General features: G+C 40.6%; 1 protein-coding gene across 1 annotated transcript; it reads right to left on the bottom strand.

The window, feature by feature from the left end:
- Positions 1 to 4,042: 4,042 nt before the first annotated feature.
- LOC142152931 (zona pellucida sperm-binding protein 4-like) lies at positions 4,043 to 12,617 on the bottom strand. The gene is made up of 12 exons (XM_075210085.1): positions 12,440 to 12,617; positions 10,721 to 10,842; positions 9,929 to 10,022; positions 9,120 to 9,275; positions 7,953 to 8,143; positions 7,163 to 7,260; positions 6,961 to 7,088; positions 5,690 to 5,879; positions 5,455 to 5,605; positions 5,243 to 5,321; positions 4,739 to 4,858; positions 4,043 to 4,198 (listed from the first exon to the last, which is right to left on the bottom strand). The coding sequence occupies exons 1-12, from the start codon at positions 12,612 to 12,614 to the stop codon at positions 4,062 to 4,064; spliced, it is 1,641 nt and encodes a 546-aa protein (XP_075066186.1). The 5' UTR covers positions 12,615 to 12,617; the 3' UTR covers positions 4,043 to 4,061.
- Between the last annotated feature and the right edge of the window lie 1,327 nt (positions 12,618 to 13,944).

The following is a 13,944-nucleotide window of genomic DNA, read 5'->3' as shown; positions in this document are numbered from 1 at the left end:
TAACCTAGTGATAGACTTTGTACACAAGAGTTATATTATTTATTCCTCTTTATATGATGCATACCATTATTAACCTGCAGTCACGTACTGTACACAGAATTTTTTTTATATATTGTTGCCCAGTTGAGAATTAAGTTCGTTTTTGGTGTGTGGACACAAGGAGTAAAGTGTCTTGTCTAAGGTCACAAATATGCTTTAAATTAGGGTTTTGGGCTGAGCAACAGAAGACCTCACCAGGTTCCACTCCTGTCAGCTAACAACATGGAACTAAGGCTACACTGGGCCCAGGCTTATTAACATGGAGGGTCGGAGATTAATAAAATGTTGCCTGGTCTGATGAATCTCGATTTCTGATGCGCCATGCAGATGGGTGAGTCAGAAGCAACATGAAGCCACCCCGGGATGTGGTAGAACAGGAGATTTGCAGCCGCCAACTCTACAGTAACTGTGACGCTACATGGACCAGAATCTCTAAGGAAGGTTTCCAGCACCTTGTTCAGTTGCCGCTAATTGGAAGCAAACTGAACCCCCTGCTACAACTGCAGTCATTAATAAAATCTGGCAGATATTCCCTTTCAACTATATGAGTACACTGCATGACCGTCCTATTACATTTCAATCCACCTGGGCTCCCGGGCTTAGCTATAATGAGGCCCCTGCCCTGATTAATCTCCTCCTCTGTGTGGTTTAAGCATCTTAACTGGCTTGGATGGACTGCAACGGATGAGACAATACAACCAATATAGATTTATTTATTTTCTACCCTATATATTCCATTGCTAAAGCTCTCAGTCCCCATTTGCTGAGAGCATTAGTAATGGAACATTACTAACATTTGCTGGGGTCTGCAATAGACTTAATGACAAGGGGCCTTACTAAAAAAAAAAAAGTATATATTTACACATACCTCTCCGGCAGATTGAACATTTGGTAAAAAAAAAAAAACCCCAAACATTGTACTGTACAGTGTATTATGCTGTTGAACTGTTTACCCCCAACCAATCCTCCTCTTCCTCTCTTTCTGTACATCTTCTCTTCCTTAGATAATTACTATGAAAAAGTTCAATAAAATATACATTAAAAAATAAGTCTCCAGCACCATATTGGAAACCATGCCACAAACATTTCAGACTGTTCTGTGGGCAAAGGGGTGGCCCTACCCAGTACTAGAAAGGAGTACCCAATGACGTGGCCACCAAGTGTAATATATGTGTACTGCCTCATTTTGAAGCAGGAGAAGATGACCATCCAGGACTGTCGCAGGCTGATCCACATCCTTCTAAGGGACTATAAAACCATGGACAGTCCTGAGAAAGATTATTAATTTTTCTGTCTCCCTCTTCTCCTTCTCCCCCTATGTGCCTGTCCATTCAATAAAGCCTTGGGCTTGTCTCCCCCTCCAACCCATTCCCCCATCACTGCTTGAAGTTTTATTGCATGTCTTGCCTTCCCTATTTTTGTGTCTGTCCTCAATAAAGCTTCAGGCTTGTGACTTCCCTACGTCTCACCTGCCGTCCCCTCACATCCATTGATTTTTGAAGAGGTTATATCGTTAAAGTTTTCATGGTTAGTGCAGTACTCGATGTATAGTGTAGGTCATATCTTATGTCTTGTATTGTGCTAAAATGTATGAATGATTATGTTAGTGTATTGCATGCACTTGAATGTAATTTATTGTGTTTTTTTGTACCTTTATACAAATAAAGTTACTTTTTCAATCAAAAAAGTATGTATGGATACATCAATAATTCCAGAACTGTAATGGGACCTATTATATAATAGGTCATTACACTATTCCATAAATGTATAAAAATATTAGATGCCACTGAGGACTTCCACAACAAAAAGCACAAGGCTGCAGACCAAGTCCTCAAGGACTCCTAATAGTCTTCTTAATGTAAAGACAGATATTTCCTAAAACTCAGATTAGCATGTTGTGTTCTACTTTAATGGCTTTAAATTTCTGCTTCACTTAAAACGTGTGGTTATATAGTTATTTGGATAGTACCTACCCATTACTTACCAAGAATATTTAACCATTCAAATTCATCCCTACCCCTGTGGGGCTTACACTGTTCCCAAACTCATATGAGTATTAATTTACAAACTCCATACAGATAAGGCCTTTCTTGGAATAAAACCCATTGTGAGGCAGCAATGCTAGCCATTGTGCCACCAGTCTGCCCCATCAATATATAATATTGATGCTTCTTTGTAACAAGTTTACAAGTTCTTCCGGTAGTAATCTGTATATTGGACAGTTCTGCATCAGCTGTTCGAATCCCATGTGAGATGTAGATGCCTTACGTTTATCCCAGCCTGCACTAGAGATTTGCTGATGGTTATGGCAAACTACAGCGTGATGGGGAACTGACCCCAGAAAAGTCATGTGTGGTACATCAGTGGTATGAAGACACTTCTCCTTAATACAACATGGTTAACACACAGCAGTATGTACATTACCCCAAAAACAATCCAAACAGTACATATTGCTAGCAGTACGTGCAGAAAATGAAATGTAGCATGTCAGACACCAACATGAGTATTTTCCTGGAGCAAACAGGTCTTATCATTTATTTATATAGCGCCACTAATTCCGCAGCGCTGTACAGAGAACCCATTCACATCAGTCCCTGCCCCATTGGAGTTTACAGTCTAAATTCCCTAATATAGACACACTCACACTAGGGTAAATTTTTTATAGCAGCCAATTGACCTACCAGTATGTTTTTGGAGTGTGGGAGGAAACCTGACCACCCAGAGGAAACCCACGCAAACACAGGGAGCACATACAAACTCCACACAGATAAGGCCATGGTCGGGAATCGAACTCATGACCCCAGCACAGTGAGGCAGAAGTGCTAACCACTAGGCCACTGTGCTGCCCATGAAGGAGAGGGGGACATATACTGTATCTGCATTGCAGATATTACTTTATTATCTGTTCTGACCTACAGTGACATTTAAATTTATTAGGACACATGCACATGTTTAGTAGACACCATGCTAAACACTGCATTAGCTTTAAATGATATTCTTATACCACTTGCACTGCACTAACGGTTTCCAGTTTTAGAGTTGTTACAAGAGGATCAGTTATTCAGTGCTGTGGTCCTTTAATTGTGCCTAGTTCAGGGATGTATCCTTCAGTAGTTAACCCTTTGTACAGGCTTTAAACCACCCCAGTTGTGCCTGCTGCCTCATTTTCAGTACTTTCCAAGTATTGTGAAATCCCATGTTTGGGACATACCCAAAATGTCACGACTAGGCCATGCCCAGACTCCATTTGCTGCAAGAAGACTCACATCAATAAGCATGACAATGGAGGTAAAAACAATTAAGGTATAGAATAATGGAGCCTAACTGCTAGTAACCCACATTGTAAGATTACCAGAGGAGCTAGGCAATGAGGTTTAGAACGATCATAGACACCAGGAAGTTACATTGACAATGCCCTGCACAGTGAAGTGTTATAGCCTCTACATGAGACATAGTGACAGTGGTCTTTAGTTTTGGACAAGTATTTCTACTGAAGAATGTTTGTTACATAGACAATGTAACAGCACCAATAGTGGCCAGGCATTCATCCAGTGTATTCTGAATACGGCTATATTAGCACATGAATGTTTAAACCCTACATTTACCATTTCCATTTCCATGGTGTAATTAGGTCAAGTGAAAACCTTTTTACCATTAAGGATGGAGCAGCCGTAGCAAAACCAGTTTTTAGCCCTAGGATTAATGCAGAATGTTTATCCCTACATAAGAGGAAACAAAATAAAATACATACAAATGAATAAGGTCTTCAGTGCAGTAGGTTCATTTTAAATAAAATTAAAACAGTGCACTGATGTAGTTTATTTATTTTTCTTAATTGGGGGATTGAAGGAGGCCTGCAACAGCCACCAAGAGTTACCTTCATAGCCAGTGCTTTGAGCACTACTATATTTGTAGTATTCATTTAAATGTAGCTTTTACAGTACATGATTGTAGTCATCTTGGAAGCTACAGAAAGGTTACAGCTGACAAATACACTACAAGGTTTGAAAAGTCCATTTTATTTAAGCATTTACAATGGACAGCGCGTCTCCTTTCTGTCTTCTATACAGACAAATAGCGACAAGTGTAACTCCCAGGATGACACCCACAGCCGTTGCTCCTCTGAGCCAGGTCAAGTCAGAGCTGGAACCAAGGTGATCTGTAGGAAGAATGTACTGATTAGTCCTACAGTTATTTAGCACATGTCTAAAGGGATGATGTTCTGAAGGACCTGCATTACCTGAGCCCATTAGACTATGAGTAAGCGAATAGATCTCACACTAGGACAGTTAAGCCATGTGCTTCACCTTGTTTGAGTATAGTAGTACAAGAAATAGGCAAGGACTTTGTGCAGAAGTCTGGTATATATACCACTATTATTATACTGGAAGCTTGCACGGGTACTTAAATTTCACTTGATGTGGTAGATCAACATTCCACAAAAGTGTCCTTTTCAATTTGATTGAAACTAGGTTATGCTCTGTAGAAGGCCCCATAAAAGAACTGAAATTCCAGCACAACCAGTGACCTCAGTTCTGGCCATAGAATAAAGCCACACTTCCCAAATAAAGTAAACTGTTAAAGATACCACTTAATGTAAGTTACAGGTTCAGAAGGTGAAGGGCAACTGGATAGAAACACTACAAGATCAGGAGTTTATATAAAAATTTAATATGGCAGAATTTTCTTAAAACGTTACCTTCTTCCTTCCGACTGAAGTCCTGGCTTGTTTCAAGCTCATCAGCAATAAATAGAACAGGTCCATTGGAAGTGACAGTTGTCAATGAATCTTCAGGTGCCCATCTGTCAGCCATTCTCTCTGCAAAGAGAAACCATGTTAGATTTGGCAAGTGCCTATTTAGTGATTACACGGTCAGATGATCCTCTATTATCAGAAACTGGGTTACTCATTCATGGGATTCTTGTATACACCTGGCCTAAGCTCATCTCAAGAGGGGATAACTGCAGCTTTAATTGGCATAAGTCACAATTATTTCATTTAGTAGTTCTAGAGTGTTTATAAGATGCAGCATATAACAATGTTGAAGGCAGAATTTTGTATTTCAAGACTTTAGGCCAGTTGTGAGTCACAAGTTGCTAGAGAATAGAAGCTGATCCAGCTTATATTTTTACAGCCAATGGGACATCTGAATTCCTAATATTGGGGACATTAGTGGCGATTCATACAGAACATACTACTTACTTTTCCTTGAAGCACATTTCACCGTACACGAGTCTGTGGCAGATGGGATGCACACTGAGGCACTGCAGTGAAAGTAGACCTATAGGACCACAACCAGAGTTACTGCAAAGAAACCTGCTCAAACACATCAGGACATAACTACCTTTGGTCATTTACCAGACGCTATAGACCAGGAAGTGGTACAAAGGCATAAGATCTAATGAATGGCTTACCAGTCCACCAAGAGCAGTCTGGGTACTCTGATCCACAAATGTGAAGGTGCTGACAATGAAGCGCTGGTAGTGGGTTGGGAAAGGCATGTTCTGTGAGGGTGCCCCAACTGGGACCAGCTGAGTGAGGTAGTTGTCACCAACAAAAGGGCATCTGAAATGGAAGACATTTAGTCAAGCTCAACAAGAATCTTATTCTCATGCCTAGGAATGGTGCTAGTTTGTATTCCAGCCTTACCTATCCACGAGTATGGGCCATTGGATTTGTTGGGTGGAATCTGTAGAGGGAGTAGCCCAGCAGTCATATAGGATCAGGACCAGGTTTGGGTCCGTTCTTCGTAGGATTCGGACCTCCAAGTAGACTGGATCTCTGAGTACTTTGATCACAGGGTATTCTGTATCCAAGTAGTATGAAGCATACTGCATGTCTGCAAAATAATTACATGTTACAATTTGTACATGCACACCTTAGACGTGTCACCTTTAGACAGACAATATATCTAATAGACTCTAACATTGGGCAGATACACAAACTCAGATGCTAGCTTGTCTCTCTACCCAGCCTAAAAATGGTGCAAGGCCAAATTACAGAACTGTCAGCAGCTGCAATTGTGCTTACTGGAAAGTTTGTGTGAAAGATCTTATTCATGCCTATAGGAGACCTAACCCTTTATGTGATCATGTTTATAGTACTTTGTTACTGGAATCATTGCTTTGCATTAGAGCTTTAAACATTGATCTCTGTCAGTTCAGTCTCCTATTAACTGTCTGATACTACTCTACTAACCTTTCCTTGCAGGCTGCAACACTCCCCAGGTTTACTGCAGAAGACCAGACAGATGCCTAGGTCATGGAAGCTACACTGATGGTGTTATCCTGCCACAACCATCTAGAAACCAAGTTTCTTCAAAGCAAGATATCCATCCCAAACATTTAAACAAGCAAATCTAACAACTATACAATAGGCATTCATTTAAATTTTGTTTTACACACTGACATTTTTAATACTGAAGCTGAATGAAAGTTAAAGGCTATGCCAACAGCATGGTATGTGTAGACAGACCTCCCAAATACCACAGTAATATCCCCATACTGAGGATCACACATCCATCTCTGACCTTCTTGAACTGCAACACATGAAAGCTTCCCATTAACAAACCCATGCTCCATACTTCCTTTCCTGCCTCAGATGCATAGTTGGTAAGACCAGTGTGTGGTTTATGGATTGAGCCCATCAACAAGAAACAAGGGGCACAATCACTAGCTGAAGTTCTTAAAAGCACCCTGGATGCAGCTATGAGAGTCACAATGTACCAGGCAGCAGCCAGGTCACATGCTAGCTACTGTTTAATAGCTACACTTTTCTGCCCTGAACATGGATTATGGGTAGCTTGAGGTCTTAATTTCAGATTATAGAAGTGTTATTGTAGACGAGCTCCTCTGCCTCATATGAATTAGTTATTACATTTCTCCAGTGTCCTACAGCATGGAAGATACACAAGTCATTACCTCGAGCTATCCTCATCTCCAGGAGAAGAGGTCCTGAGGTGGAGACAGGAAGAGGTGGTGGTAGTGTGAGAACCTCCACTTGTAGCGGGACCACACCAGTCTGAGAATAGCTGCAGCGGACAGTCAGCCTAGATTAACAAAATAATATTAGTTTTTGTTTCTGTGTACAGCATCACCCAATGCACACACCAGTGTGTCTTACCTCAGTGTACTGTCTCTGGTGATTGACGAGCCTTGCCATGTCCTTACATCCTTGGTGGCATAAACTGTATTGTCATACAGTATAGCATTCTCAGATACCTGGCGAAGATTAGCATCATGCTATATATATTAAACTCCTGCCATCCTACATAAATACCTGACCTATACAGACAAGTATCTATAGCAACTTCCAATAACAGTGCCACGGTCTTTTAATTGTAGTACTATAACCAATTTGGAGATACAGACACGTGGGACACCACTCATCTACTATGTAGACAACCCCTTCAGCTGCTACTTGCTGTATGGAACAATTTGTTTGGTGGAAATAATGGCCTGTAGTCATGTCAGACCTACAAAATACACTGTCAATGCCAGTCTGCTTGTGTACCTGGCAGCCATCAGAGTTTGGTAAAAGCCCAAGTCCAAACAATGTTGCCATTTACATGTGGTATTTCCCAAGAGCTGGCAGCCTCACACACCCAACTTTAAATAACTTATAGGGGTACTAAGCATTTTAAGTACCTAAATTAGTGCAGACGGAAACATTCCTAGAGTGTAGGAAGCTTTCAACCACCAAGTGAGGTTTTTATGGAGAGCATAGAGGCCACTGGATCTCCATCTACACATACATAGTAAATTTGATACTCTAGATCTGGACTGGAGCATATTAAATTAGAAAATTGAAGGGATAGTCACAAGGACTCAACCTGGTCTACATCATATGTTCATAAACAAGTAGGAACCCTTGGTTTATTTAGTTTTAAGGCTCAGTTCCACTGCAATCTTACCTGACTTGCTCCTCCACAAGAAAGAGGAAACTGGAACAGTATGAAAGCTGAAGTCTTAGCAACACTCATCATGGGACATGAAGTGGAGTCCACATTGAGGACACCGGCTGAATCCAAGAGCAAGGACGGTACAGTCAGATCCTTGGAGATAGCGATTAGAACCTGGCCACCATCTGTACACTGGGCAGTCACTGGAGGGGAAATTTGACACAATGGAAACAGCTTGGTGTAAAGAAGTCAATTCATATCACGTTTTGTAATACAAAGCCAGGTTTGTCCAGGCCAATGTTCAGGGTCAGAGAGAGACTGCATTATAATTGGATTGCCTCAAATTCTAAAATGAATTTATCTAGTTAGTCTGATTTCACAGATGAAGCCAGATCTTGCATGCTAAGGACCGACAGACCGTCCTGTATGGTTTGGAGGCTTTTATTCTACGGTCAAAGTACAAATGCCAATAAAGCTACTGTAGAATTATACATCACTGGTATGGCAGAGCATCCTTGTGCTACATAAATTAGTTCTTTATACTATCAATTTGCTTGATTAACTCAATACAAGCAGTGTTTAATGCATTTTCTATTAGAAGACAACTTATTTACAGTATTAGATGTAGTCAATGCCCAGCCAAGATTTGGAAATTTACTCCTAATACTGTTGTCTCAATACTAGGAAAACAAATTTGAACATCTTATATTACCATCCACACATTTGCACCTAGTAGAATGTGACAACCTTCAGAGTGAACATCTTAAATGCATGTCCTAGTTTTTAGATGCAACTGGAGAACAAGTTGCAAAACTTTAATGTAGTACTCAGTCCAGTGGGTTTGCCTGACAATCTTTAGTAATCATTCTGTTCAGGCAAGTGGAAAAACATTGTGGGAGGGGGGACTCAGCCAGAAAGAAACCCATAAAACATGCCTATATTATATGCAGGTTACGGCCATTTCCTGCCCCAGTCACTCCCTTGTGACCCCAACCAGTCAGTTTGCACTGTGACTCTTGTGTTACTTCTAAAGGGTCACCTCTAAAAGAAGGCCACTTAGGTGCTTCAGCAGTATCTGAATGGGTACAGGAGACTACAATATCTCATTGTAGTCTCCTATACCCTTCATAAGAGTTTACCCAGTTTTATTTCTATGACCCCTTATATGGAATTACTTACATTTGTTTCCATAGTAACAGGGAAGGATGGAGTCACTAGGAGAGTAGCAGCATTCTAGTCTCTCACAGACATCCCTGGACACAGAGGAGTTGGCACAAGGCAAGCGGTCACTACGCTGGATGGCAGCACAGTCACTGGGGCGCGGAGCATCCATAGCTGTGAAAGATCATCCACAATGTATTATCCTTTATTTATAAGGTGCCAGAAGATTTCTGTAGCAGCATACAGAACAAACAGTTGACCATACAGAGTAAAACCGTACAGAATGATAAACAAATGAGACCAAAACTCCAATCATAGCTAGTACAGTGAACTTGGAGAAGTAATGGTAGAGACAGGAGGGAAGAGCAACCTGCTCATAAGAGCCTACAACTTAAGTGCCCGTTTGAAGGTGCACAGGTTAGAGGACAATTGGAGCATGAGAGGTTGTTCCAGTGGAGGAAGGGGGAAGGGGGGGGCAGGAGAAATCTTGAATTCTGTCATTGGCTGCTCACAGGAAACAGGAGTGTGAATGAAAGAGGTAGTCGCAAAAGCTGCTGTGTCCTAACTAGTAACAGACAAATCTGCATCTAGTAACAAGCAATTTGAAGGGTCAGGTACTACATTTCAGGTTTCCATATTCAGCAGAATAGGGAACCGCCTTATAATACATTAGAAATTAGTATAGTCGGCCCAGTGAAGACATCTGGTCAATATACATACACTAGTTACAGCAAGTTTCCTAGTTTCTAAAACTGAAGCACATCCCCATTTCAGGACTGCAAGCTTCCTTAAAGCCAAGAAATCACTTGCTGGAAATTAAGCATTACCTGGCATGACGGGGCATTGGACATCTCGTTTATGATATTCCACTTGACCATTGACAATATGTTCTGCTACCAGAGTCATCTTGTAGTCTCCCTTCTGTGAAACAAGACCAACCAGCAAATTTGTAAGAGTGAAGTTTGATAGGGGGGTTTCCTGCACAGCCTGGCAGGATAGTAATTAGAGTAGCACTAAATTTTTGCATGAATTTAGTTTTGTTGCAGACAAATCTCTCTAGATCCAGTCCTCGTTCTGCTTTTGCTATTCCATACTATGAAAGTTCTGATGTTTCAGAATTTATAGTCTGAAAATAAAACTGACAATTGCCTGTGCATTCAACTGTATAGTGGGATAGGTCCGGGAACACTTAAGGTTAAAAAATCCTTAAATTCAACATGGAGCATTTTGCAGAAGTGTTTTGCTTTATTTCATTCATCTCTAGTCTATAAGTGCCAAGAACTAAATGAACTTTAGTTTTTGGTTTAGTATAAATAGGAGGAACACCAAGTGGCAAGATTGGCAGACCATTTTGCCACCAAAGAGTGAAATCCAAGTCATGACAAGCCATAGCAGCCAATCCAGGGTACTGAATTATGACTATACTTAATTGGGATGTACATAGACAAGATTGAGATTGTACACTACAGTATTGGAATGCATCAGATCTCAGTGGGTGGCTGTAACTATTTGGAGCCTATATATTGAGCCCATCACAATAAGTTGATAGACTTGACTATTCCAACCTATTACACCACTGAAAGCTATGGGTTTTAGACATGGTTTGTAGTTTGCCTTACCTCCTCTCTTACATAGCATCCATCATAGGCAGCACCAATGATCATTGAGCCATCTGGTTTCTCTCCTACCCAGATACCACAAGTAGAGTCATTATGGAGCTTCTGAAACTTTCCTTCATAATCTGTAAAGGATAGGACCACAATGACATTGTACATGGATTTCTAATAACCAATACCAAATTTACTGCAGTAGCTAAGCAGACATTACATATACATGGAGTGCTACAATAGATCTATTGGGCATTACATCTGATATACCGATTACAATTAGATGTTCACTGACCCCCTTCCCCCCCCGTGTTTTGGTTGCCAATTTTTGGAGTCTAAAGAACACTGCTACCCCTCCTCTTTCTATTCTACCTATGATGCTGCCCTACAGACTGCCAAGAACTGTGCTACCACTTCAGTGCCCCTCTGTGAAATGGCGCTGGATCACCATGGAGGGCGGTACTTAGAGTCCAAAACTCATGAGACATAACGATGACGTTTTGCTTCGTTTTCAATTCCGAGGAAACACGAAAGTACTAAGCCGGCTCAGTACTCTGATCTGCCAAGTACGGTTCTCAGGGGAACAGAGCCTGAGCATCTAATTACAAAACGAAGACACCTGCCCCCATCTGACCACAAGTCAATTTCACATTTGGCCCATGAGGGATTCCAGTGTCGTACTATTCTTTGACAAATAGATCTGGGGGTATATTTACTATGTGGAAGTTCCTGGTGCTTTGCCTTTTGAAGAAAATTACTTCAATTTTATTAAAGACCAAACCCGATGGGCTTTGTCATTAGCAGAAGTACCATTTAAAAAAAAAAAAAAAAAAAAAAAAATAGTTAAAGTAGTTAAATATAGTGCCCTTTATTTGGTTTCTATAAACTGGTTTTAAGTTCACCATCAATGACAATTCTTTAGGCAGCCAAAACTGTTTTACTTAGCCTGAGAGTCTAATCAAGTACAGGACTTATTTTCTATTGTTTTAGAATTGTATAAAGAGTACAGCAGTAATCTGTTTGGACATTACTGCTGCCCTTAGCCAAGAAAGAAATGATCATAGAGTAGCATATCAACCAAAGACAGGAAAGCGATACATGGCCTGTTACATGCAACTGGCCTATTGGTTTCTATATGCACTACAACAACTTTTACCAGATACATAGAAAGCTCAGTGACATTCATTTTTAAACGAGTTTGTGAAATGTTATTTTTAAATTCATATTCCACATTTTACACACTTGCTGTCTTATGGCTAAAATATATTTATACTTGGCACTATACAGTATTATGGGTTCTCAGTTACATTTGCTAATGTAGGAATCTTTACCAAATCCATTGCACACTACTCCCACATATCAATAGAAGATGGTTTTTTTTTTGGTACCTCTACCTCCCCCCCTTCCCATTTCATATCTCAATCTTATCTATGCACTCTCCCCAAACTTTTCAATGCTTTTTTTTTACAATAGCATTTCCTACCCCCCCAATCCTGTTGTGTCATTTAACATTTGATGACAGCAGAGAGGAAATCATAGCTAAAAGCCGCATCACTGTCCAAGGAGTGAAGCCAGCTCACAGATAGTTAAAAATGTTTATACATTTCTATTTCACCACAAAGCATCAGATATGTAAATTAGGAACATTGATCCATTGACAGCAAGTAAGTGTAGAGTGTTTCCAAGAGATCATTTCTCTTAAGTTACAAAACACAGAACAAATCTACTCACCCAATACAGTGAAGGCAGATATAAATGCTATAGGTGCAGAGGAAAAAGAAAACTGCATCTTATTGGACCCACATTGCAAATCTGACACATCTGCTAAAAACCCCTCTGTACTAAATACTAAAATACAACTCCACAGCACTACAACAAACCACACCCATTCCTTAGAAAACACCATCTTGCTAGCAATCGCTAATACTACAACTAACCACAGGCCGGTCATTTATACCATTATGAGCAGGCAGGTGCTGCAGTGTGATTGGACAGGGCAGGTGCTATAGTCAACCCAGGTGTAAGTCACAAGGGCACTCAGGTGGGCAATAAGCACATAACCCATTATCCACCATAACTTAACCGAGGACTTCTATAGACGTTTGATTGCCTATGAGTAATTTTCTTTCAATTAAATAAATAAATAAATAAATAATTAAATAAACAAACACATATGTATAATTAAATGTTATATATATATATATATATATATATATATATATATATATATATATATATATTTATATATATCATAAAAAATAATAATACATTTAATGATGTGGTATGAATGAGGTGTGTATTTTATATAAATTTTAGTTTGTGGTACTACATGGCTCAGCGAGCCCTGGGTGTCAGGGCATGCTGGTGCTTGTGGTTCTCCAAGCACCAGCATGCCCAGACTGTTAATGGAGCCTGGGCTGGCTGGGACCTGTAGTTCCACAAACAAAAATTGTGTTTACACTATTATTAACCACCTTATTACCGAACACCCAACGCCAAGGAGAGTGGAAAGAGCTCTAGTGCTTTCAGCAAGGGGCTGGGTATCCCTAGAGTGGGGGGCCTGTACATTTTTTTTTGCAGACCCCTACTCCCTAGGGGATCCAGCCCCATGCTGAACAGCAAAGGACTGGTTTGTTATTATGGCAGGGGAACCCCATGCTGCAGGTTCCCCTGCTATAGTGCCAGCTTGCCTAGTGCTGGGTATCTTAAAATCAGAGGGACCCCATGCTTGTTTTCCCCCTGATATTGTGACTTTCCTCACTAGGCTGGCAGCACAATAGTTAATATTGTTGGGAGTGGGGACCCCACACAATTTTTTTTTTAAATTCTATCTTTTAACACTGTATAGATCCTGCAGGTTACATTACAGTCGCTGGACCCACCGATGCTACAGGAGCTGACAGGTACCTATCCTGCAGTGTCCTGTGTAGAAGAGCAGAGAATAGAGCAATCCTACACCCGATTCATTAGCGCACTTACCCTGAGATCCATGCTTTGCTGAATTCCGGAGTGCGCAGACCCTAGATATGTGCGTATAATACTGCAATATAGTGCGTATAAAACACTGCAACGTGGGTTGTGCTCAGAATGTGCGGCTTGATGAATCAGACTGACATGTGGGTTCTGTACATCAGGGGATGATTAATAAACTCTTGGCTTTTGAGGTCAACAATGGTGGTAATGGAAATTACATACTAAACTACTAATACTGGCAGGACAACGGTGATTTTTTTAAT

Source organism: Mixophyes fleayi, chromosome 4, assembly GCF_038048845.1.
Source record: "Mixophyes fleayi isolate aMixFle1 chromosome 4, aMixFle1.hap1, whole genome shotgun sequence".
Classification (NCBI taxonomy): domain Eukaryota; kingdom Metazoa; phylum Chordata; class Amphibia; order Anura; family Limnodynastidae; genus Mixophyes; species Mixophyes fleayi.
The sequence above is the reverse complement of the archived record's forward strand: the minus strand, read 5'-3'. Positions and strand labels throughout refer to the sequence as shown.

Bases quoted from the DNA above. Each gene is read 5' to 3' on its own strand.
- LOC142152931 (XM_075210085.1), bottom strand. From the start codon at position 12,614: ATGGTGTTTTCTAAGGAATGGGTGTGGTTTGTTGTAGTGCTGTGGAGT. The intron at 7,261-7,952 runs GTAAGATTGCAG...AATCTTCGCCAG, and splicing joins CTTGTGGAGGAGCAAGTCAG to GTATCTGAGAATGCTATACT. The intron at 5,322-5,454 runs GTAAGCCATTCA...GTGGTCCTATAG, and splicing joins AGACTGCTCTTGGTGGACTG to GTCTACTTTCACTGCAGTGC.